At 37.3% G+C, this 22865-nt stretch overlaps 1 protein-coding gene across 4 annotated transcripts in view; it reads right to left on the reverse strand.

Moving 5' to 3' along the window:
- Positions 1-12513: 12513 nt before the first annotated feature.
- The window catches only part of EIF2A (eukaryotic translation initiation factor 2A), a 31592-nt gene continuing 21240 nt past the window's right edge, over positions 12514-22865 (reverse strand). For all 4 annotated transcript variants that reach the window (XM_045503285.1, XM_045503286.1, XM_045503288.1 and 1 more), the window contains 5 exons: positions 20236-20807; positions 16748-16861; positions 15369-15497; positions 14511-14576; positions 12514-13909 (listed from right to left, as the gene is read on the reverse strand). In XM_045503285.1, coding sequence (XP_045359241.1) covers positions 13844-13909; positions 14511-14576; positions 15369-15497; positions 16748-16861; positions 20236-20807 — 947 coding nt within the window. In that variant the 3' untranslated portion in view covers positions 12514-13843. The remainder of the gene's footprint in view (positions 13910-14510; positions 14577-15368; positions 15498-16747; positions 16862-20235; positions 20808-22865) is intronic.

The raw sequence follows: 22865 nt of genomic DNA on the forward strand, positions 1-22865 counted from the left end.
TGGATGTGTGCTGAGACTCGGGGATGGAGTTCGATGAGTAGGGAGGGAACGAAGCAGCTGGTGGGATGATGTCAAAGGGGCCTGTTATTCATAACTCCCTGCACGTGTGGGTTCTACATACAATTTCACTTAATTCAGACATTAATCTGCCTGAGACTCTTAGGAGCACCTATTTAGCAGCCTCAATTCTGGTGTGGAGGATAAAAGAGAAAGCCCGAGCTTTCTGAACAGTTAATGCTCACCCTTCGGGTGCCATGCCATGGCTTTTTCTTTGATCTTACAATATTGCACACTCCTAAAAAAATTTATTTTTTTTAAAGACTTTTGTAAAATTTCCATCATGTAGAGGAGTAGAATAATTACCTTACTCATTAACAACCTTTAACAATTGGTGACATTTTGACAGTCTCGATTGTCTATAGCTCTAACCTCTTCTTCCCCCAGGGATGCAAATATCAGACATAATATTTATTTCATTTGTAGGTATTTAAGCATGTATCTCTAGGAAAAACAACAACAACAACTAGTCTTTGGGGGAAAAAAGAAAAACACTGACCACAATAACGTTATTTAACCTTAAAAAAAAAAAAAAGCAATTCCTTAATACCAAATATCCAGTGTTCAAATTTCTTCTGTCTTAATAGATGTTAATTTTCCTAAAATCAGGACCAAAATATAATCCATTGCCATTGGTTGATACATCTTTTAGTTTCTGTCAGAACGTTTAAAACCAAGAATATACCAGGAATTGAGAAGTTTCATTTACCATTTATTGCAGCAAAAGGGAACACACACCACGGGGAGCTAAGGGGAGTCTCAGAAAAATGGTCTTAGAAAGACTCTATTATAGTATATGTTCTTTGATTGGATGATTTGGGGAAAATTGTTGGGGTAGCAATGGAAAATTTGGTCATACTTTTTATTTTATTTTTTTAGTTTTTAATATGAAATTTATTGTCAAATTGGTTTCCGTACAACACCCAGTGCTCATCCCAACAGGTGACATCCTCAGTGCCCATCCCCCACCTCCTCTGCCTCCCACCTCCCATCAACCCTCAGTTTATTCTCAGTTTTTAAGAGTCTTTTATGGTTTTGCTCTCTCCCTCTCTTTTTTTTTTCCTTCCTTCCCCTCCCCCATGGTCTTCCGTTAAGTTTCTCAGGATCCACATAAGAGTGAAAACATATGGTATCTGTCTTTCTCTGCATGACTTATTTCACTTAGCATAACAGTCTCCTGGTCATACTTTTTAAAGTCTCAGTATTCATAAATATGGGTCATTCTGGATCATTTATCCCAGACATTTCATTAATGAAATACATCAAATATGAGTTTGAGAAACAGTGAAATAGGAAGTTCTGAATAAATGTGTGCCCATAGTTTCTTATATCCAATAGCTCAAATGTAGCACATGATCAAAAAATTTTTTTAATCTAAGGGTGCAATGAAAGTCTGAAAACATTTCACAGCTGTCAATTTCAGCTTACTCAGGCTTTAAATGACAATTGTGAATTTTATATATCTTAGGACAAAAGGAACTGCAAAAACAAAATCATAAACTTTTTTCAGTAATCACATTGATGGTGATACTATTTTGTTCATATTATGATTCTAAGACTGTTGCATGTAATGTGGAAAAAGCAAGTGAGTGATTATATTGGTATCAATGAGAATGGAAATTTTGCAATAGGAGAAAGGAAATAGATTTAAATTCATGTGTTAAGAAATAAATCGTGAGAAAGTGGAGACAATTTCAGAGTACAAAATTTTTTTTTTAATTAAGAAATCTATTGGAATCTTTTGCAATAATGGATTAGAGAAGATACATCATATGATCATTTCAATAGATTTTGATAAAAATTCAATTCACTTATAAAAATTCTCAGTGACTTAGAAGGAAACTTCCTTGGGGCAACTGAGTGGCTCAGTGGGTTAAGCATCTGACTCTTGGTTTGGGGTCAGGTCATGATCTCATGGTTTGTGAGATCCAGCCCTGCATTGGGTTCTGTGCTGACAGTGCAAAGCCTGCTTGGGATTCTCTCTCTCTCTCAAACTATAAATGTCAAAAAACAAATAAATAATAAATAATGGGAGCAATTAAAGATTGCTGGCATTACCAAAGCATTATCTTCAGAAGACTGATGTAATAACTGTATGTGAATAGATTGAGGTAACAAATGTCTAAAAGGGAGGGAGTCATCTACAACAGTGAGAAAGTTACCACAAAACAGTTACTGTAAACCACCAGGAATAGTGCAAAACCAGGGCACAAGGAATAATTAGACTTGGTGGGTTCTTGGTCATAATGAAGATCATTATTGAGTAAGAAAATATTTCAAATGGGACCAATAAGATGTTCAAAAGTAGAGGCACCTGGCTGGCTCAGTCAGAAGAGCATGTGACTCTCGATCTCGGGGTTGTGAGTTTGCGCCCCACATTGGGTTTAGAGATCTACTTAAATAAAAATAAAACTTAAAAAAATATATGCAAATTAGGTAAATGGGGACTCTCATTAAGCCTAGAAGGTTTCCGGCTCAGATAGGTGGGTGTGGTGGGCAGACAGATGTATACCTGGGTGGAGGTTGGGGGAACATGGAATGAATGCTCCCGGAAAACATGCATTTTAAGAGAAGAGGCTAAAGAACAAGAGCCCAGTCCGCAACAGAGCAGTGGTCTCTGGAGGAAAGATGATCCCAACTCGAGCATAGTGACTGGCACTCATATTGCCTCCTCATCCCAACTCAACTAGACTCAAAAAATTAACAGGCGGAAGAGTCTTAAAATGAAGCCCAACATTGGAACCCCAGAAGTTCTCCAACAAAAGAATGTAATGCACAGAAGAGAGGCATTCTCCATCTTATCCAGGGACACAGATTAAAGGCACCTTAAGGGCTTTAGCACATCGGGGGTGTGCTATGCTGAATGTGCCCAGATATTGACAAACTCGGGCACAGTGGAGTAGCCTAGGTGTGCCAGCAGGTGGCGTGGTGTCCAGCAGAGCAAAGCAGAGGCCATGTTCATTAGAAGACCTGTGGTGTGAGTGAGGGAAATGGCAACACCTGATAAAAGTGAATTCCTTTACCAAACATAAGTCAGACATCACTAGGGGCCTAGGCTGTACTTGGAGTGGGAGGCAGGCATTATATGGATCTGCATGTAGGACCAATGAGTCCGTAATATATGAATGAGTTGGTATTAATAATGTACTCCATTTATTCTCAGAGGCTGGTAGTTCGGGTTATGAATTTTTCTTGATCTTCTATTTCAAACAAGTAGGCTACATCCATAAAAAGTTCAGTATAGCTGGCCTGAGGGAGTTTGCTTGGAGAATGCAATTAATACAATTAGCAGTATGAGGAAGGGTCTGAAGATTGATGCCCTTGAAAGCCACACTGAAAACCAGAGAGCAAATTCAGCAGCCGCAGGTAATACAGCTTCTTCAGCAGAGTAGGAAAGTGCTGCAGGTTTCTGAGGAACATCATTTGGGGGATTTAGTACAAGATGGACTGGAAAAAAGAAAGGATGGAGAAAGTAGAGCATAAAGGTGATGGCTGTCGCTGGTTTTGGAGCCTGATCCTCCTTCTCTCTTGCTAACTGTATCGTTGTGTGTTTCCCTACAGTTTTAATAAGGATTAGAGCAAATACAACGATATATGTAAAATCTGTAGCCTGGTTCCTCAGGTAGTGATAGTTATTATTGTTTCTCTAAAGTAGTAAGGGCTTTGAATAGGGGATGATAAATGTCAAGAAAAAGGAAGAGATTTTTTCCAGAGGAGATATTGGCTTATTTGGTGATTGACTGCCAACGTATGGTCTAGAGTAAATATTATGGACCAAATGTTCAGTGTTCCTCCTAAAATGTATATATGGAAGTCCTAACCCCCAAAGTAATGGTATTTGAAGGTGGAGCCTTTGCAAGGTAACCAGGTTTAGGTTGGGTCATGACAGTGGGACCCCCCCCCCCCCCGGACATGCACACACAAAAAGGGGTCATGTGAGCACTTAGTAAGATGGCTGTGGTCTGCTAGCCCAGAAGAGGGTCCTTATCAAGAACCAAGTCTGCTGGCACCTTGATCTTAGACTTCCCAGCCTCCAGAACTCTGAGAAATAAATATCAGCTGTTTACCCCAGTCTACGGTATGTTGTTACAGCAGCCCAAGCTAAGACCGTGAAGATTCAATAATTACATCTCTAGCTCAGGTTCTTTTCTTTCTTTCTTTCTTTTTTAATGTTTATTTATTTATTTTGAGAGAGAGAGCGAGAGCACAAGCAGGGGAGGAGCAGACAGAGGCAGAGAGAGACAATCCCAAGCAGGCTCTGCACTGTCAGTACAGTGGCTGGATCTCACAAACTGTGAGATCATGACCTGAGCCCAAATCAAGGATCGGATGTTTAACCAATTGAGCCACCCAGATGCCCCTCAGGTGCTCTTCTGATTTAGTTGGTCTAGGATGGGGCCTGAGCACCCGTATATTTAAGTTTCTTCAGGGAAGAATCCACCATGAATCCACCATGCAGCCAAGTCTAGTGCATTAGACTTGAGGTCTCTTAAGAGTTCAAAGTGAGGTCTTACATGTCTTCAATTCCTCAGAGAGCCCAGAAAATTGCTCTGAGCATGGAAGTTACTTGAGCTTTTATTGCAATGAATAGTAATGGGGAAATTGGCAAGCAGTAAAAGAATTTGGTTGTCAACATGTTAAATTTCAACTTTTGGCTGGATGTCCAAGTAAAATCATGCTGGAGGTAGCTGGTAGCACAGGACTGGAGAGAATGTGCACACACGTATTTGGGAATCATTTAAATGCATGTGGCAGCCAAATGTATGGTTAATATATCAAATTCTTGAGGCCTCAATTAAAAGCATTAGATGCAAGGTAAATTAATATAACCAGCTAAAATTGAATTTAAAAACATTAGCTGCGGGGGGTGCCTGGGTGGCTCAGTTGTTTAAGCATCCAAACCTTGGTTTCAGCTCAGGTCATTATCTGTTTAGTGAGTTTGTGCCTTGCATTGGACTCTGTGCTGACAGCACAGAGCCTGCTTGGGATTCTCTATCTCCCCCCTCCCCCCTGCTCCCAAATTGCACTGTCTCTGTGTCTCTCAAAATCAATGAATAAACTTAAAAAAAAATTAGCTAGAGAACATAGCTTGTATGGAGAAACAGTATTTGGACCAAATGTACCCGTTTCAAGGTCAAAGGTAAGTAAGAAATAAAGTACCGTGTACAAAATTTACTTGATCAGCAAGTTATCTTGTGGGGGCTTCTTCATAATATTAATAAAGTGGATATATTGTTGAAATGCTCCCCAACATTGACTCCTCTTCTTCTGGTAAAAGTACTTGTTTCTCTTCAGGGGACTAGCTTGGCCCTACTGTACAGAGTCTTGTCAATTAAGATGCCCCAAAGCTCCCCCAGCCAGAGCTGTGCCAATCAATATCCAAAGCTCAAAACTACTGAAGTTGATTAATTCTGATAACAACCCTGAGAACAGTTCTAGACCCCAAACTATTCAGGTTTCTCTCACCTCCAGGGCCTCATTCTATGTTTTTTTCACTTGAATCTGTGAGTTATTACATACTTTGCCACTATTTACTTCCCCCTAAGTTAGAGTCCATTCCTCTTGCTTGCAAGTCAAGAACTCTGAGAGCTATGTATCTTCTTTCTCTCCTTAAGCCTGGCTCAGATTTTCTAACCTCAAGTCTTAACCATAGAAATACAGACAGGGCTGCCTGGGTGGCTGAGTCAGTTAAGCATCCACCTCGGCTTTGGCTCAGGCCATGATCTCATGGTTCGTTAGTTTGAGCCCCGCTTTGGGCTCCGGCACTGGTGGCACAGAGCCTGCTTGAGATTCTCTCCCTATCTGCCCTTCCCCTACTCACGTGAGCACGCTCAATAAACATTTAAAAATACAGACATTAAGTAAATGAACATTAAAAAAAAAAAAAGAAGTATTCACAGACATTACATGGAAGTTCAGATAAAAGACTATCAGTGTCTGGGAGGCCATTAGATGGTTGGAATAATCCTGGCTAGCAAGCTGTTCAGGCCAGCAAGTTGGGAATCAAGGCCAGTCCTCAGTACCAGGGTGGGGTGATAGCAAGAGGCCTAGGATAAAACTTAGGTCCACACAAAACCTGCATGCTAATGTTTATAGAAAATTTATTCACAATTGCTAAAACTTGGGAGATAACCAAGATGTTCTCCAGTAGGTGAATGGATAAATAAACTGTGGTACATCCAGAGAGTTGAATATTATTCAGCAGTAACTATCAAGCCATGAAAAACATGGAGGAACCTTCAATGCATATTACTGAGGGAATTAAGCCAATCTAAAAAGGCTGTATACTGTATGATTCCAGTATATGGCATTCTGGAAAAGTCAAAAGTATGGAGACAGTAGGATCACCAATTGTCAGGGGTGGGAGTGGGGAGATGCATAGGCAGAAGCATCTTTTAGATGCTTTTAGACTTTTAGAACAGTGAAATTCTGTATGAGACTCTAATGATGGATCATGTCAGTATACATTTGTCCAAACCCGTAGAATGCACAACACCAAGAGTGAAACCTCACGTAACTGTGGACTTTGGGTGATCATGTGTCAACGTATTCATCAGTTGTAACAAGTATACTACTCTGGTGGGGGCGGCTATGGATGTGCGGGGGCAGGGTGTATGTGGGAAATCTCTGTACCTTCAGCACAATTTTGATGTGAACCTAAAACTGCTCGAAAAAATGTTTCCAAAAAAATCTTCCTTTCTTCAAGAGCTGTCAATCCAAATACCATAGCACTCTTGCTAGGGTCAGACATTACCTCTTCCTCCTTCAGGGAGCAGGAGGGTATTTGTGAACAGGGTAGACTCTTCAGATCAGACAGAGTTGGAATTCCAGTAGCTTCTATGCAAGGCTGGCTTCATGGATGAGTCCATTTCACAGGACTCAGTGCTTACAAGGGCCTGTACATGGAGCACCTGGCTGGCTCAGTCGGTAGAGCATGTGTCTCTTGATCTTAGGGTTGTAAGTTCATCCTATGCTGGGGGCAGAACTTTACTTAAAAAACTGGGGGACTGCACTTGGCTTCACACTTTACTGTCACGGTCTTGTAATTCTTATTTTTGAATGAAGAATACATTTTTATTTTGCACTGGGGCCCATTACTTCTATGCCCTGGGAGTATCACTTCTTCACCACCACCAATATTACCAAACTCTATCTAAATTCCTTGAGAAAGTCTTTCCTTGCCAGTATTTAAAATCCAAACATATTATTTAAAAAATAATATATATGCGTGGATTGTCTCCATTATACGAGTAGGGGATTGGGAGAGGAAGCACAAGCTAGAAACTTCAGGTCCTTTAAGTGGGTGCCAGATGTCTAATGGGGTGAGGGAAGGATGCAAAAACAAAACAGGCTGGGCACCATATCTCTCTGGTGATGTCACAATTCTAGGATTTGACCTGTTTAGCTTCAATTGAATATAGAAAAATAAAACTCGGGAAGTCATCAAAATCCTTGAGGAGAAAGTAGGCAAAAACCTCTTTGACGTTGTCCACAGCAACTTCTTACTCAACACGTCTCTGGAGGCAAGGGAAACAAAAGCAAAAATGAACTATTGGGACCTCATCAAAATAAAAAGCTTCTGCATGGCGAAGGAAACAATCAGCAAAACTGAAAGGTGACCTAAAGAATGGGAGAAGATATTTGCGAATGACATATCAGATAAAAGGTTAGTATCCAAAATTTATAAAGAACTTATCAAACTCAACACCCAAAAAACAAATAACCTAATGAAGAAATGGGCAAAAGACATGAATAGACACTTCTCCAAAGAAGACATCCAGATGGCCAACCGACACATGAAAAAATGCTCAACATCACTCATCATCAGGGAAATACAAATCAAAACCACAATGAGATACCACCTCACACTGGTCAGAATGGCTAACATTAACAACTCAGGCAATGACAGATGTTGACAAGGATGTGGAGAAAGAGGATCTCTTTTGCACTGCTGGTGGGAATGCAAACTGGTGCAGCCACTCTGGAAAACAGTATGGAGGTTCCTCAAAAAATTAAAAATAGAACTACCCTAGGACCCAGAAATTGCACTACCAGGTATTCATCCAAGGGATACAGGTGTGCTGTTTCAAAGGGCCACATGCACCCCAATGTTTACAGCAGCACTATCAACAATAGCCAAAGTATGGAAAGAGCCCAAATGACCACCAATCGATGAATGGATAAAGATGTGGTATAGAGGCGCCTGGGTGGCTCAGTGGGTTAAGCATCTGGCTTCGGCTCAGGTCGTGATCTCGCGGTTTGTGGGTTCGAGCCCTGTGTCAGGCTCTGTGCTGATGACTCGGAGCCTGAAGCCTGCTTCGAATTCTGTCATCTCCTCTCTCTGCTCCTCCCAGGCTCATGCTCTGCCTGTCTCTCAATAATAAACATTAAAAAAATTTTTTTTAAAAAGATGTGGTATACATATACAATGGAGTATTACTTGGCAATCAAAAAGAATGAAATATTGCCATTTGCAACTACATGGGGGTACTAGAGGGTATTATGCTAAGCAAAATTAGAGAAAGACAAATATTGTATGACTTCACTTATATGAGGACTTTAAGAGACAAAACAGATGAACATAAGGGAAGGGAAGGAAAAATAATATAAAAAGAGGGAGGGGGACAAAACATAAGAGACTCTTAAATATGGAGAACAGAGGGTTACTGGGGGGGTTGTGGGAGGGGGGATCGACCAAACGGGTAAGGGGCACTAAGGAATCTACTCCTGAAATCATTGTTGCACTATATGCTAACTTGGACGTAAATTAAAAATAAATAATTAAAAAACAAAACAAAAACAAAAAAAGAAACAAAGTGTGCCTGGAAGGAATTTTGCCTCAGTGTAAAATGTAAGCAGCTCTGTTTTGCTAAATCTTTCAGGACTCTAAGAATACAGCTCCCTTTTCTTTGAAAAGGCATGAAATTCCTACGAGATTTCTGAAGGTATTCCCAAGTCACATAGTGCTTGATTTGCAACCATTTCAGGGTTACACAGTACTTATTTCCTCTTCCTAGTGTGCTCACTATCCCTCCATCCCTCCTCAGCTCAAATAAGAAACTAAGAGGTTTCTTGGGTGTGATGGCTCTGACCCAATTCCAGTGTCATTCCTTCACAACTCCATTTTCCTTCTTGCTGTCTGCATCTCCTGTGCATCTTTTTCTCTGTCAAACCAGTCTACGAGATTGCAACTTTTAAGTGAGTGAACATATTTTCCAGATTGTTGTTAAATTTCTAATTCTTTAATTTCCATACACAGTGCTCTGATTTGGGGGACCCTCTAGTGGCCACATCAGGAATTGTTTTAGCTAAAACGAATTTTTTTTTTTTTTTTTCAACGTTTATTTATTTTTGGGACAGAGAGAGACAGAGCATGAACGGGGGAGGGGCAGAGAGAGAGGGAGACACAGAATCTGAAACAGGCTCCAGGCTCTGAGCTATCAGCACAGAGCCCGATGCGGGGCTCGAACTCACGGACCGCGAGATCGTGACCTGGCTGAAGTCGGACACTTAACCGACTGCGCCACCCAGGCGCCCCTAAAACGAATTTTCAAATGCACCTAAAAGATAAAGATATTAGACATACCATAAAAACTTTTAGAAGTGTGCTTTTCTGACTCCTAACTCAAGAGAGAAAAATAAAGCACCAATTTGCCACTCTCCTTGAGAAATGCCAGGAAAGGGGTAAAGCAGCAAATCTATGGTAACACCGGAAAGATGGCAATGGCCTAGAAACTGTAAAAACTCTAGAAATACTATTTGGCTTACCTGTCATCTCCGCAACATACCAAGAAAAAGGTGAAGTAAAGACAGGAGCTGTCCAAGCCCCAGGGAGGCTCCAGGAACCAGGTAGAGCAATAGAAAGGGAAGGAGTGCACGGTGAGACAGCAAATCGAGCAGCTAATTTGAGTAGGCAGTCATTTCTGCGTTAAGAAGCCTTCAGTGCAAATAGGTCCCCACAACTGCAGCAGGGCTCCCATACCTGACACCTAACCTTACTGACCCTAATGTGGCTAGGTTGTCCCTGTACAGTGGTTGGTAATGTTGCTGGGGCCTGTGGCTGACCCCTCATGCGATGGAGGGGTTAGACAGTCTCAGCAGGACTATGGCTGTCAACAGACATGTCTTTAGGTCTTTAGACAGTGAAGGGACCAAGATTAAAATGTTTACCTTACAATTTACTTTGGGAAAACTCAACATCTTACTTTTTTCACGTTTCACAGACTTTCTGATATGAAATTTCTTTTGGAATTTACACATATTTTTACTTGCCAAGGATGTATAAATTCAGGAAGTATTTAGTTTAAAAAAGTAATGTAACAGTTTATCTGAAGCAGATTGGTGGCCCATGAAGTCTTTTCATTAACCCTTTGAATAATAAAGGTTTAAATGGTTAGATCCTCATCAAAATCAATCTGGTCCATTGTCATGTTTCTTAAAAAAAAATTAGGTGTTAAGATGCCAAGTTGTAATCATTCATGGTATTCACTCAAGTAACTCGATCATACTTTTATCAAATAAAAACAATAGTCTCAGAGAGATAGCAATGCCCAAGATGAACACAGATTGACTAAAAAAAAAAAACCCAAAGAGGTGAGATTGGTGAAGAAAAAAACAATAAGGGGGCATTTAAGTTTTTAAATATGATGTGACCCAGCAAGGCCACTACTGGGAATTTATATAGTGGAGACTATAAGAAGCAAAATAACTGTATGCTGCACTATAATTATTTTCATTTATTCTGTATTCTTGTAAAGTAGAAGTCAGCAAACTTTTTTAGAAAGGGCCAGAGGAGAAATGTTTTAGACTCTGCGAGCCATACAGCCTGTTCCACCTACTCAACTGCAGTTGTAGCATGAAAGCATATATGGCTGTATTCTGAAAAAACTTTAAGGATACAGAAATCTAAATTTCATGTAATTTTCACGTCACCAAATTATCTTGTGATTTTCCAATCATTTAAAAATGCACAAACTACGCCGTGCTGCACGGGATTTAGCCCACGGGCTGTAGTTGTGAAGCTATGGGCTGCAGCATCATTTTCATAAGGTTGCATAGCGTTCCATTTTCTTATTAAAATTTTTCACTGTCCTAAACATCACACAGTTTTGCAGACATTTACTTCCCTCTCATGCTACCTCGGAAATCAGATATGCTACCAAAGAGTAAATGAATTCCACTCAACCTCCTTAACACTGAGTCCGCATCTTAGAAATGAAAGGTGTATGGCAGTCACAAACTGAACTGCAAGAACAGTTCTTATTTCTTGTTCTGAAGTCTAATCTCAGCTGATTATGATTTTTTAACTGTACAAAACTATAATCCCCTTTATATAAAAAAAGTAAGCACAGCAAATAAGGCTAACATTCCTTCTGACCGCCCTCCATCCTCATAGTCAATGTCCTCAGTTCACGCTAGACTTTTTCTATTAAGTTTACGTATTTTTAAATGTACATGAAAAATACAGTGTTAGTTTGACAATATTCAGTATTACTTTTTTGGTAACATACAGAGCATGTTTTGATGCAGATTATCTATTTCTTTTCTGAGAAAAGAATTCCTTTTTTTCAAGTGATGGTGTTGGGTTTTGCTCTTTTTCTCTTCCCTCACTGGGAAGCTTGCTTAACTCATGAAAAGATAAGGAGAGCCTTTGTGTCTACTGAAGTGCTTCCCCTCAAGATTATAATGCTCTTCAGAGATGTTTATGGCAAACGCCAAATGCATTTTTGAGACACTCTGAGCAAGGGAGATTTTTATGAGAATCAAGGATTTATAGATTTTCCTTTATAATGAATACCAATGTATTTAAAATCTCATTTTCAAGCAGACTTTTATAACCTTACCCTTTTTTTCCCATCACCTTACTCTTACTCCCAGAAGATAATGTTTAAACTAAAAATCAAACAAAATGTGTAGTCAAAGAACCTATTAGTGATTTTTATATTGACATGTGCTCAGAAATGAAACATTTCCTTGGAAAAAGTTGAATGGATTAGATGACTACAGAAATAAAGACAATTCTAAAAAATGAGCCTAAGAATTTTGGTAAGAACAGTTAGCCTGGAACAATTTAAAAGCATCTGACTAAAACAAAAGTCAAAGATACTACCTCTGAGATAAACATTTTAAAGATAATTATTAATGGTTACTGTAAATTGTGTTATAAATGGGTAATTACTTTTTTTAATGTTTTTATTTATTTTTGAGACAGAGAGAGACAGAGCATGAGCAGGGGAGGGGCAGAGAGAGAGAGAGACACAGAATCCGAAGCAGGCTCCAGGCTCTGAGCTGTCAGCACAGAGCCTGACGCAGGGCTTGAACTCATGGACTGTGAGATCATGACCTGAGCCGAAGTCGGACACTTAACCTACTGAGCCACCCAGGCGCCCCAGTAAATGGGTAATTAATTTTTTAAAAATAGACTGCCAGGTCAAAAAAAATTACACTGTCTCAGGATGCATTAGTTAATGTTTTATTAGAAAAACGATTTTTAAGGTAATACACCGTAAAAGTAATCTATCTGCTTAAGTTTTTATTATCAGAAATGAATTAATGTTGAAAGCAATTATATGTGTGTGCATTCACACTCAAACTCACTCACTCACTCACATACACTCTCTCTCTCTCTCTCTCTCCACACAAAATATTTAAAATAACACTCAAATTTTAATGAATTAGGTCTTTACCAAATCTTATTAGAAGTTCTGGGGTGTCAGTAAACTCAGTTATCTGTTTTTGTTTCTCAAGGTGTTTCTGGATTCTTTTACCTATCAGTTTAAATACTACCTCTTGGAAAACGGGTCATCGATGCAAATGAAAAGTAATTTCAAGTGTTGGGGTGCCTGGCTGGCTCACTGGAAGGGTGTGAAACTCTTGATCTTTGGGGGTTGTGAATACCAGCCCCATGTTGGGTGTAGAGATTACTTAAAGTAATCAACCTTAAAAAAAGAAAAGTAATTTCAAATGTAAACCTGATTAAAAAAATTAATTGCAATAGACTCTGAAACCAAATATAAATTAGTTTTGATAGATGAGCGTCTGGCATTATCATTACATCTTTTTTTTTCATCATATGAATAAACAATCAAAACAATCAAGACTCGACTACAACAAAATAATCATAGTTCATGTTTGGAAAATATCTACCTCATCCTTAAATCACTAGATTTAGTATTTGAAATACCAAAATAAAATGTTTTACTATTTTCCATTTTTAAAGTCTGTATTTTAGAACCAGAAAAACTATTCCAAATACTACAAATAATATAATCAATTTAATATATTTAGTAAAATCTGATATTTAAGGCTTTTCTTTCAAGTTTGGACAGTATAAGAATGCTTTAGGATAAGAAAAAAGCCATATTACATATTCAAAGGAAAAATTTCCCAAACTTGTCTTGTAAATTAATAAAGGATCTGTTAACTTAGCAACTTATAACAAAGCCAACAATGATTAAATTTAAATTGTTTTTATTCACATATGTGGTAAATACTATCCTCTACTAAAAAAAGCAATGACATCGTCTTTCAATCTGTCAGGCTTACTAAAGAAATTCATGTATTTCTTTTCTACATCATGTGTTGACATGGCATAGGATGCAGGATGTAAAAATCAATTTAATAGACATTATTAAATAATTTTATACATATGCAGAATCTTGGATAAATGGTTAAAATTATAGATGAACATTAAATGTGGGTACATGGGTATTTCATGTACACCAATGGGTTTATCAGAAAATGTGTTTGCACTGATTTCTGGTAACAATTGGCTTTCTGTGAATGTTTAAATACCCAATTCCAAATCTTCCAGCTCCTGGAGAAGGGCTTTCTCTTTCTGAATCTTCTCCAACTAGAAAAGTTTCAAACAACAAAGTTATTAAATAGGAAATGAAATAAAGTAATTATTGGATCTTTACCCAAAACAACAAAGCAGAAAAAATTTGTAAAAGGTGTATTTCTGACATTTTAACAGATCCACTGGTAAATACAGGTTTAAAAATACAGAGTAACAAGCTTTAATTTGTTGCGTGGTATAAATCAAGGGGGCAAAGCACAAATGCCGCCTTACTGCAACCCTGAGGGTCCAATAAATTTTCATTCTATACTTCGGCATCCCTCAGAAGGCGAGAAAGGAATAAAAACAGGGCAGTGCAACCTGACATATAGGAAGGAAGAGAATCTTGTGTTTATCTACTATAATACATCGCCTTTATTTTCAGCAGCAATGGCCTTACTATGCCTCTTAGAAATCACGATTCTCTCATTTACCATGGTCTACATCCGGTCTTCCCCTGTGCTTCTCCGTTTAAGTATAAAAGGGTTTTACAAAATATATGGTTTTCAAAAGAAGTTTTTAAACTCATGTGCTATTACTTGATTAAATGATTGTGTATAATAAAAAGGGAAGAGTGGTAGTGACTGCATGCGTGAATGAAACACGTAAAAATGACCTGATTTTTTTCTAGCTGTTTTCCAGCTGCAGCTTGTTCTTTCAGTTGTTCGATTGCTTTCAGTTTCTGCAAACATCAAATATATTATGAGTCAAGAGGAAGGAAGAATAAGTAATTTCAGAATGCAAATTTTTTTAGTATCAACTCAATCACATAAATGGGAAAACTGAGTAAGGAGAATCAATTATCTCACCTTTGGATCAAGGATAGTCTGGTAAAATGCTAAGGTAAACTCTTTTTTTAAACTTAGATGTAAAACTAAACATGTTAAGAACACGGGATTTGGCAAATTTTCAAGTTTTCAAGTAATGGTATTATATATGTACGTGTATGTATACACATACATGTATTCGTAGGTAAATATATCACTAACTTCACTGTTTTCTCTGGCACTCCACTGTACCTAGACAATGTCTGTGGCTTTAAGAGACCCTTCATAATGCAGCCTGGGCAGGCTCCAGAAACCCGATTTTATACCAAGGCCATCACCACAAACTGGCTGCAATTTGGCAAATTAATAAACTTCTTTTTGTCTCCGTTTCTTCACCTTTAAAACTGGGATAAATAGCTGTTCCCGCTGATCTCGTAAATGTCTAATGAAATACTGAGTATAAAACAGTTCAGCATATTTCTGTACAAATGGACCTTTTTTACTGCTCCAAAAATCAATAATAAAAAGACTTACAGCCTTTAGACATTTATGAATAGAACTAAAACCAGTGCCATTCCTAAATTATAGTATTTCATAGTGAGAAAGCAATAATCAGAGCTGCTTCTAACTTCTTAGATGCCTATCTTTATATATTTCTCATGTATGTCTTTTAATAAACACATCTGCTTTTTACTTAAGTCTCTTACTTTCTTTAGGTTCTTGATTTTTTTGTCTACTTCAGGGTCTCCAGAGGTTGACTGCGAGATAGTATTTCGTGGTGTGCTCTGTGGGGCAGGAGTAGGTGCCAAATCGGGACTCTTTTCATTCCTTGCTTCCTGCAGGAAATATATTCAAAAAATCAATTTTCTAAAATCAAAACATTAAAGTACGTCAACCAACAGAGCCTTGATATATAAAATGCTAAAGCCAAAATGTGATTTTATCTTTTATACTACATTTTATGTCATTGATCTGAATTGAAGGTCTCATGAAATATGCCACATTGTCCCATAACAGAAAGATACAATGGAGCTTAAAAAAAAATATCACAGTATAAGGAAGACACCCAGAAGGTTTTTACTATGTAATTGTCATAGAGACTACTTTGCTAGATCTAAAATTTAAAGTAGCATAATAATTTGAGACCCATGTTGAGCACTGTTAGTGCAGAGCCTACCTGGAATTTTCTCTCTCCCTCTTTCTTTGCTCTTCCCGCCCCCCTGCCCCGCTCCCATGCTCAGCATGCACACTCGGTCCCTCTTTCTCTCTCTCTCAAAATAAATACACTTAAATAAAAAGTTATATTTAAAAAAAAAGATATTTCTGGAGATGAAATATATTAACTACAGAAGAGCACACTGATTTTTTTGAAGCTCAGATTTTAGCAGACTATGGCTGCATAATTCAATTCTATACCTTAAAATAGTAATTGCCTGTCAAAACACATAAGCAACCTAGAGCTGTCAAAATTCAAGCATTGCCAGCAAGACCGCATTGTCCGAATCTCAAAACTATGATCGCCATGACTTCACGAACAGATACTCCTAGCTTAGCTGATCTCACCATCACTGTAAGACATACACAATCATAATCTGTCAATTATGACACTGCTGTGTTTTTTCAACTATAAAATCATATAACAATCCACCGTTTTGGGTACTTCTGGTGTTGAGATTCCCAGCTGAATAATTTCCTATAGTAATGTAATACTGAAAAACAAAGTGGCTTTAGTATCGTGTCATTTCTGATCTCTCTTAACAAACGTATGCTTTCAGGGAGCAAACTGCACCACTTCACACAGGCTCCACCAAAAGGGTCTACGACAAGTAACGTTACTACACAATCTTATCAGGGTTTCAGGTTTTAAGATCAGGTTGTTTCCTCGCTTCCTCATTTTATTTTATGGAACTATTCAGAAATTCACAGGCAAACACAAAAAGAAAGACATTCTGGCTATTTATATCTAACTCCAACTACATTTTATAACGAAATAGTCAAGTCTTTAGGACTAGAATCTTTAAACTTTGAGGCTTAAACTAAGCTAATTTAACTGGTTCTGTTTTGAAAAGATTAGTGCCCCAAATACCTGTTTTGCAGCTTTCTTAGCCTCATGCTTCCTTTGATTTTTCAGGGCTGTTTTTGATAATGGCTTATCATTTCCTGCTTGTGGTTTCATATTCTGAGGTGGCTCCTCCTCATGCTGTGGAAAATGTAAAATAAATGACTGTGAAATGCAGTCCATATTTTTAAAAACAGGTATCACAAATCATATAATTTTGCTAGTGTGGAATAAACTTATTAAATTTGTTTTACAATCACTGGCAAAGAATATTTCAAAATTCTTATTAGTAACAGGCACACTCCAACTGTCAGGATGGATTTAATAAGGATCTTCCTATTAACTGATATATGGTGTCTTTCATTTATACAAGATCTGGCAAAATTCACTTCAGTTTTGCTTCAACAACGGAACTTTTCTTAGTACCACTATGACACATGATTCTTCTGAAAGTATATACTAACGGTAGCTCCTTCCGGAGTCTTTTTGGATCGGACTACTGCCAACAGAAACCTAGTTGCCTCATTTGTTTTCTCTGCACAAAGAATTACTTGCTAGATCTTTATATGCAAAATCAGAGATTAGAAGATTAAAAATAAAAGCAAATTGAAAAACGAAAACAGACTAGAAGAAAACAAAACAAGAGGGGTGACTAACCGCATACTTATAAATCCAGTATTAACATAATGAAGAGGCATACAAAAAACTCAATGACCTGTCAGACTATACAATAAAAACAGATCATCATTTCCATCATGAGATATTTATATAACCATCCATCAACTACATTCTACAACAGAAAGAGGGTGAATTAAGGAGTGAATCAAGGAGGTTCTAATATAAAACACAGTGACTATGGTTGATAATTGAAATGTGTGGAAACTCAAATGTTCTCACCACACACACACACACACACACACCCGCAGTGAGGTGAGAGATTCATTAATTAACTAGATGGGAGGAATCCTTTCACAATAAATACATCTAACAAATCACCATGACAGACACTTTAAATATCTTACAATTTCACATGTCAGTTAATTTCAATAAAAGAATACACACATACAGGTTTACGTTATCTCCGGAGCTGCTTCAGGAAACATACAGGATACATGACAGTACTACAACTTCTTATCAGGTTCATCTACTCAGTGATTTCCCTCTAAACTGCCGTTATCTTAGTGGTAACTGTCTCTTGGACTCTATCATTCTCAGCACATCAAAAGAACCAGATCTCCATGAAGGTTCTTAAGGACTAGCTCTCAGATCCATGTTGTACTTAAAAGTGCTATAAGGAAATGGGCGGGGTCAAACATTTAAGATGATGGAGGAATAAATAAGAAATCATACCGTGACTTCATCTTAGCTGCATGAACCGTAACAGGTCATCAAAGTTGTGTGTGCATACATGTTCTACCTGAAGCAACTGAATATATGAGAACCCACAATTGTAGAACAAATTTGATGGCATGTCTCTTTCACTTTCTTATCTACACAGCAATGTTAGTTGAGACATGGCTTTATTTGCCGAACATTTGTTTTACACATCAAAATTCTCTCAATAGTGGGCTCTCCTATAGTCCTTTGCTTTGGATAAAAACGTTTCTATTCATGAGAACTCCAGGGAAATGACAAAGCAATTACAAATGATGTAAGAAAGGATAAGTTACAAGGCTATTCCACAAGGCTCTTATCCACAAAGGATAAGTTACAAGGCTCTTCTACGTTATGAACATAATGTAGCCATCGACAGGTTTTCGTTTTAGACAAAAAGAAAAAAAATATCCACACAGCTACTACGGATCATGAGCTTTTCTGGCTTTAGTACTGTGCCTATTGTATACAATTTCATCCATATTAATATATTTTTTTCATCTATGTCAATTATAATGGGACTGTTTTAATGAACACACTACAGCACTGAAGGGTGATTTTGGAAGCCAAGAAATACTTAAGTATAATTTATAGGTGAGTTTTTATTTATAAAAAAAGTTTTTCTTCAGAGAGAGAATCTCATCATTTTTTTCCCCTTGTGATACATAACCATCCTCCTTTGTGAAGTTATTTACTAGAATGTCTTTGTTTCTACTAATTTCTTAGCAGTATTTTTTTTTTTTGCCATTTAGCTCATTTCTAGAATTTGATACAAACAAAAAATTCTCATTAGCCTGTGGTTCCTTCATTTAAAATCATTTGATAAAATCATATAATCGTCATGTTACGTACAAAAGCAAAAATTTAGTGGAAATCTTAAATGGTAAAACAATTTTGGTTTTAAATGTTCTTACTAAGTTTTATCACTATTTTCAAAGTATATCGTTCTCTTCCTCCCCCTATCAAAACAAATGAGTTTTATGGATCAGAGAATAAAAATATACAGTGATTTGGAATTTAGTCCTCTTGTGCTTACAGGTATTTAGAAAGCCAGATATGTTGAGGTCACTTCTGTTTTTATCTTAGGTAAGGAAAATTTCAATATAGAGGTAAGACAATCCAAAGTCTACTATATCCTTTCTGTTTTAATCTATATACAAATATCATAAATGGGCTTAATTTGTTCATAAGTTTTTATGTTTTTAGTAAATGATACAACAGAAATGTTTAAACAAAACATTTCAATGAAGTCATTACAGACCACTGCTAGATTTTGTGGAGGAGGAAGGGTTCCTCTGTTTTTGTTTTTGAGAGGGTTAGGAGTGGTACAAGGGAGGCATAGGACTATTTATCCTTTGAACAAGTGTTGACTTCCCTGAGTGGCTAATAATTAAGCGACTGAATATCCTCATTTACTTGAACCAGTTTACACCTACTGTATGGCCACCTTTATAATACCAATAATATTGTTGTTCATTCCTATAGAACAACTTTATTTCTTAACATCATCACAGAGACTCAGATCACTAATAAATGTTTCCCCTGAGCTCTGAAATGCTCACATTTTAAAGATCAGAATGTGACCAATGCTCTAGTCATAACTTTACAATACAGATGGGAAATGACAGCCTAAGGAAAATAAACATGTTTTGTTTGACCAACAGTGTTTTAAAAATCGAGCAATTTTACATAAGCATCCAGACTGGTTTTGTCTTGAAAAATCATTTTGGCAAACTGGGCCTAAATCTCCTATGGAAACAATCAGCTACTGCTGTGCGGTTGCTATGGCCTTTAAAGAGGGCATGATCTCTTCCTTCCCCCATTCTCTCCCAGTCACCAAAGCCTTACATTACCAGCCTACCCTGACAGGCATGTGAATTTGAGCCCATGATGTCTACAAAGCCAGCATGTCATACCCCATTATCTTTCTCACAAATGTAAAATGTGAACTGTTTTAAATGGACTACTCTGTTAACAATGTCAGCTGTTCCCCATCTTCAATGGTAGGTCCTCCATGATTTCTAGAGTTGATATTCTAATCAGGTGCTAAGTAACACAAGAACATACATGAGAAAAAGGTCTTGAGAATTCCACACACTAAAAAACCTTTTCCTACCAAAGTAGTAAAAAACTTTACTTACTAGTTTGGAATTGGTGATTGGTTTATTTCTTAAAGCTGGAGGTCTATAAGCTGTTGCAACTTTAGGTTCTTCACTGGGTACGTCACTTGGAACTGCTTGGTAAGTTATCGTTTTTGCTGGAAATATTCCATCTAAAAATGGCTGCCAAGAAACCTGCCATAATTCTGCATTTGATGGCACATCATGCTTGTGCAAGACAGAGCCAGTATAATGCCAAATCTTGTACCCATTATTGACACGTAACCTGGGAGCACATGTGGCTGTTAAAATATGCTCGCCATCAGGGCACCAAGCAAAATATGTAGAATCAGAGGCCACTGGTTTAGAAATAAGTTTGTAGTTTTTAACATCCCACACTTCCATTTGTCCCCTCAGATTTCCAAACCCAGCTAGTACTAATATATGTCCATGCGGGCTATAGTAGGCTGCATTACGAGGACCAGTTCCGAAGTCAAAAACAGGATCACATTTCAAGTTGAAAATTGTCGCTTTGGCAGGCATAAAACCATAAACGGCACAAAACTCAGTAGAACTAGAATTCCAAACGACATCATAAATGGGGCCATTTTTTGCTAGAAAAAGAATATAAAACCGAAATTAGCAATAAAGAATAACATGAATACAATATTTATTAGTGAATTACAATTGTATAATACTCATAAACATGTCAAACAGTAAAAAAAAAATCCAACAATTTCAAGATACGATACAATTAAAATATTTTTATATGATATACTATGGATATTGATGTATAACCATAAATTTATTTAAGAACCTCTAGGGAATCTAAATTTCGTTTAAACATTTTGGCAATGTAGGTTCAAAGACACACGTTATTATTACTATTACCAAACTAGTTTTCACTGGAAGAGGTAATGTGGGCACACAGAAATAAAAATACACATTATATAAAATGATACACCACACAATAAGTTCCCCCACACAAAGGCAACCCTCTATTCCCTGTATATACTTTCAGAATAGTTTTGTTGAAATTAAGCATCTCTCTTAACCACACACACACACACACACACACACACACACACAGTTCTTTGTTGTTACAGTTAGTATTCTATCTTGGAGATGTTTCCATATAAGCACACTAAGATCTGCCTCACTCTTTTCCAATGGTACTGTATTCCTATATGTTCTCAACTGTGAGTGTACACAAACACATCTATAGGAGTGAAACTGGCTGCTCAAAGGTACATACATTTAGTTGGTAATGTGCTACCAGAGTGCCCTTCAGAGAAGCTGTACCATTTTATATTATCAACAGGGTTTTTTTGAAGTTTATTTACTTATTTTTTTAGTAATCTCTACACCCAACGTGGGGCTCGAACTCACAACCCCAAGAATAAGAGTCACATGTTCCTCTGCCTGAGTTAGCCAGGAGCCTCAACAGTGTGTGAGAGTACAGATTTTCTCCTCATTCTCATTCACACTGTATAGTTTCATACTTTTATCTTTGTCAAGCTGCTGAGACAAAAATTGTTGTCTTGCCTTCCTTTCTGTTCTTTTATTATAAACTGAGCACATTTTAATATACTTACACAATCTTATTTCTGGTTTTGTGGACTATTTTTTACTGTCCCATGCCTATTTTTCTCCCCAATTATTGGCCTTTTATTGATTTACTTGATATAGCAACAATTCACCTTTCTCATGCTCATCCCTTTTCCATCTAAATAAATTTTCCCCAATCTTTTGTTTGGCTTATTTTATGGAATTTTCTTCCTCCGATGTAAAACTCTGTATTTCATATATTCAAATTAATCACTTTTCCTTTATTAGTTCTGCCTTGTTAGAAAATCTTTTTTCACTTTTTTAAGATTAGAAAAAAATCAACTTTAGAACCAGTTTACCTAGTTTATAAAAACCTACCGGCATTTTAATTTTTAGGTTAACTTGGAGAAATGACATCTTTATAAAATTCTCCTTATAAAGGTCACATTTTGTCCCTTAGAAGTTTTAAAGTTTTCTTCCTATTAGTCCTATAGATTTCTTGCCTTTTGTTGTTATGCATTTCCTTCTATTGTGTTTTTTAAGTGGCTATTTATACTGTGACTTCATCTATACGTACAGAGATGATTCTGTTTTTCCTCCTTCAAAAGTGTACATTTATTCTTTTGATATGTCACACTGACAAGGTCTTTCAGGATGTTAAATTATAGCGGAAAGAGGACATCCTTGTTTCCTTTCTGACTTCAGAGGGAATACATAGTTTTTTGTAAGGAAGTTTATCCTACTCCTACATGTTCAATTCAAAATGAAAAACCAGGGAGTTGCCAGAGTTTTAAAACTGTCTTATTCTACAGTTAATTTAGCTCATCAAAACAAAAGATAAAATGGTGACATTCCTCACACTCAGTTCTGAAGGAGTGCTACACTCACAAGACCAACTCCCTGTCATTATAAGTTAAATAAGTCCCCAAAGAGCTACTGCAATGAAATTAACCTCACTCAGCAAGTTCCCCACTAAAGTGCTGGCATAACTAAATTAATTGGATTCTGTCAAAATAATGTATGTCTGGGGATGACTTTAAGTTTATTAATCAAGAGGAATTTTACCTGAAAGGTTATTAAAATATGTGAGTTTTATCACTTGAACAAGAATTTAGATTGCATCA

This window comes from Leopardus geoffroyi, chromosome C2, assembly GCF_018350155.1.
Source record: "Leopardus geoffroyi isolate Oge1 chromosome C2, O.geoffroyi_Oge1_pat1.0, whole genome shotgun sequence".
In the NCBI taxonomy this organism is placed as follows: domain Eukaryota; kingdom Metazoa; phylum Chordata; class Mammalia; order Carnivora; family Felidae; genus Leopardus; species Leopardus geoffroyi.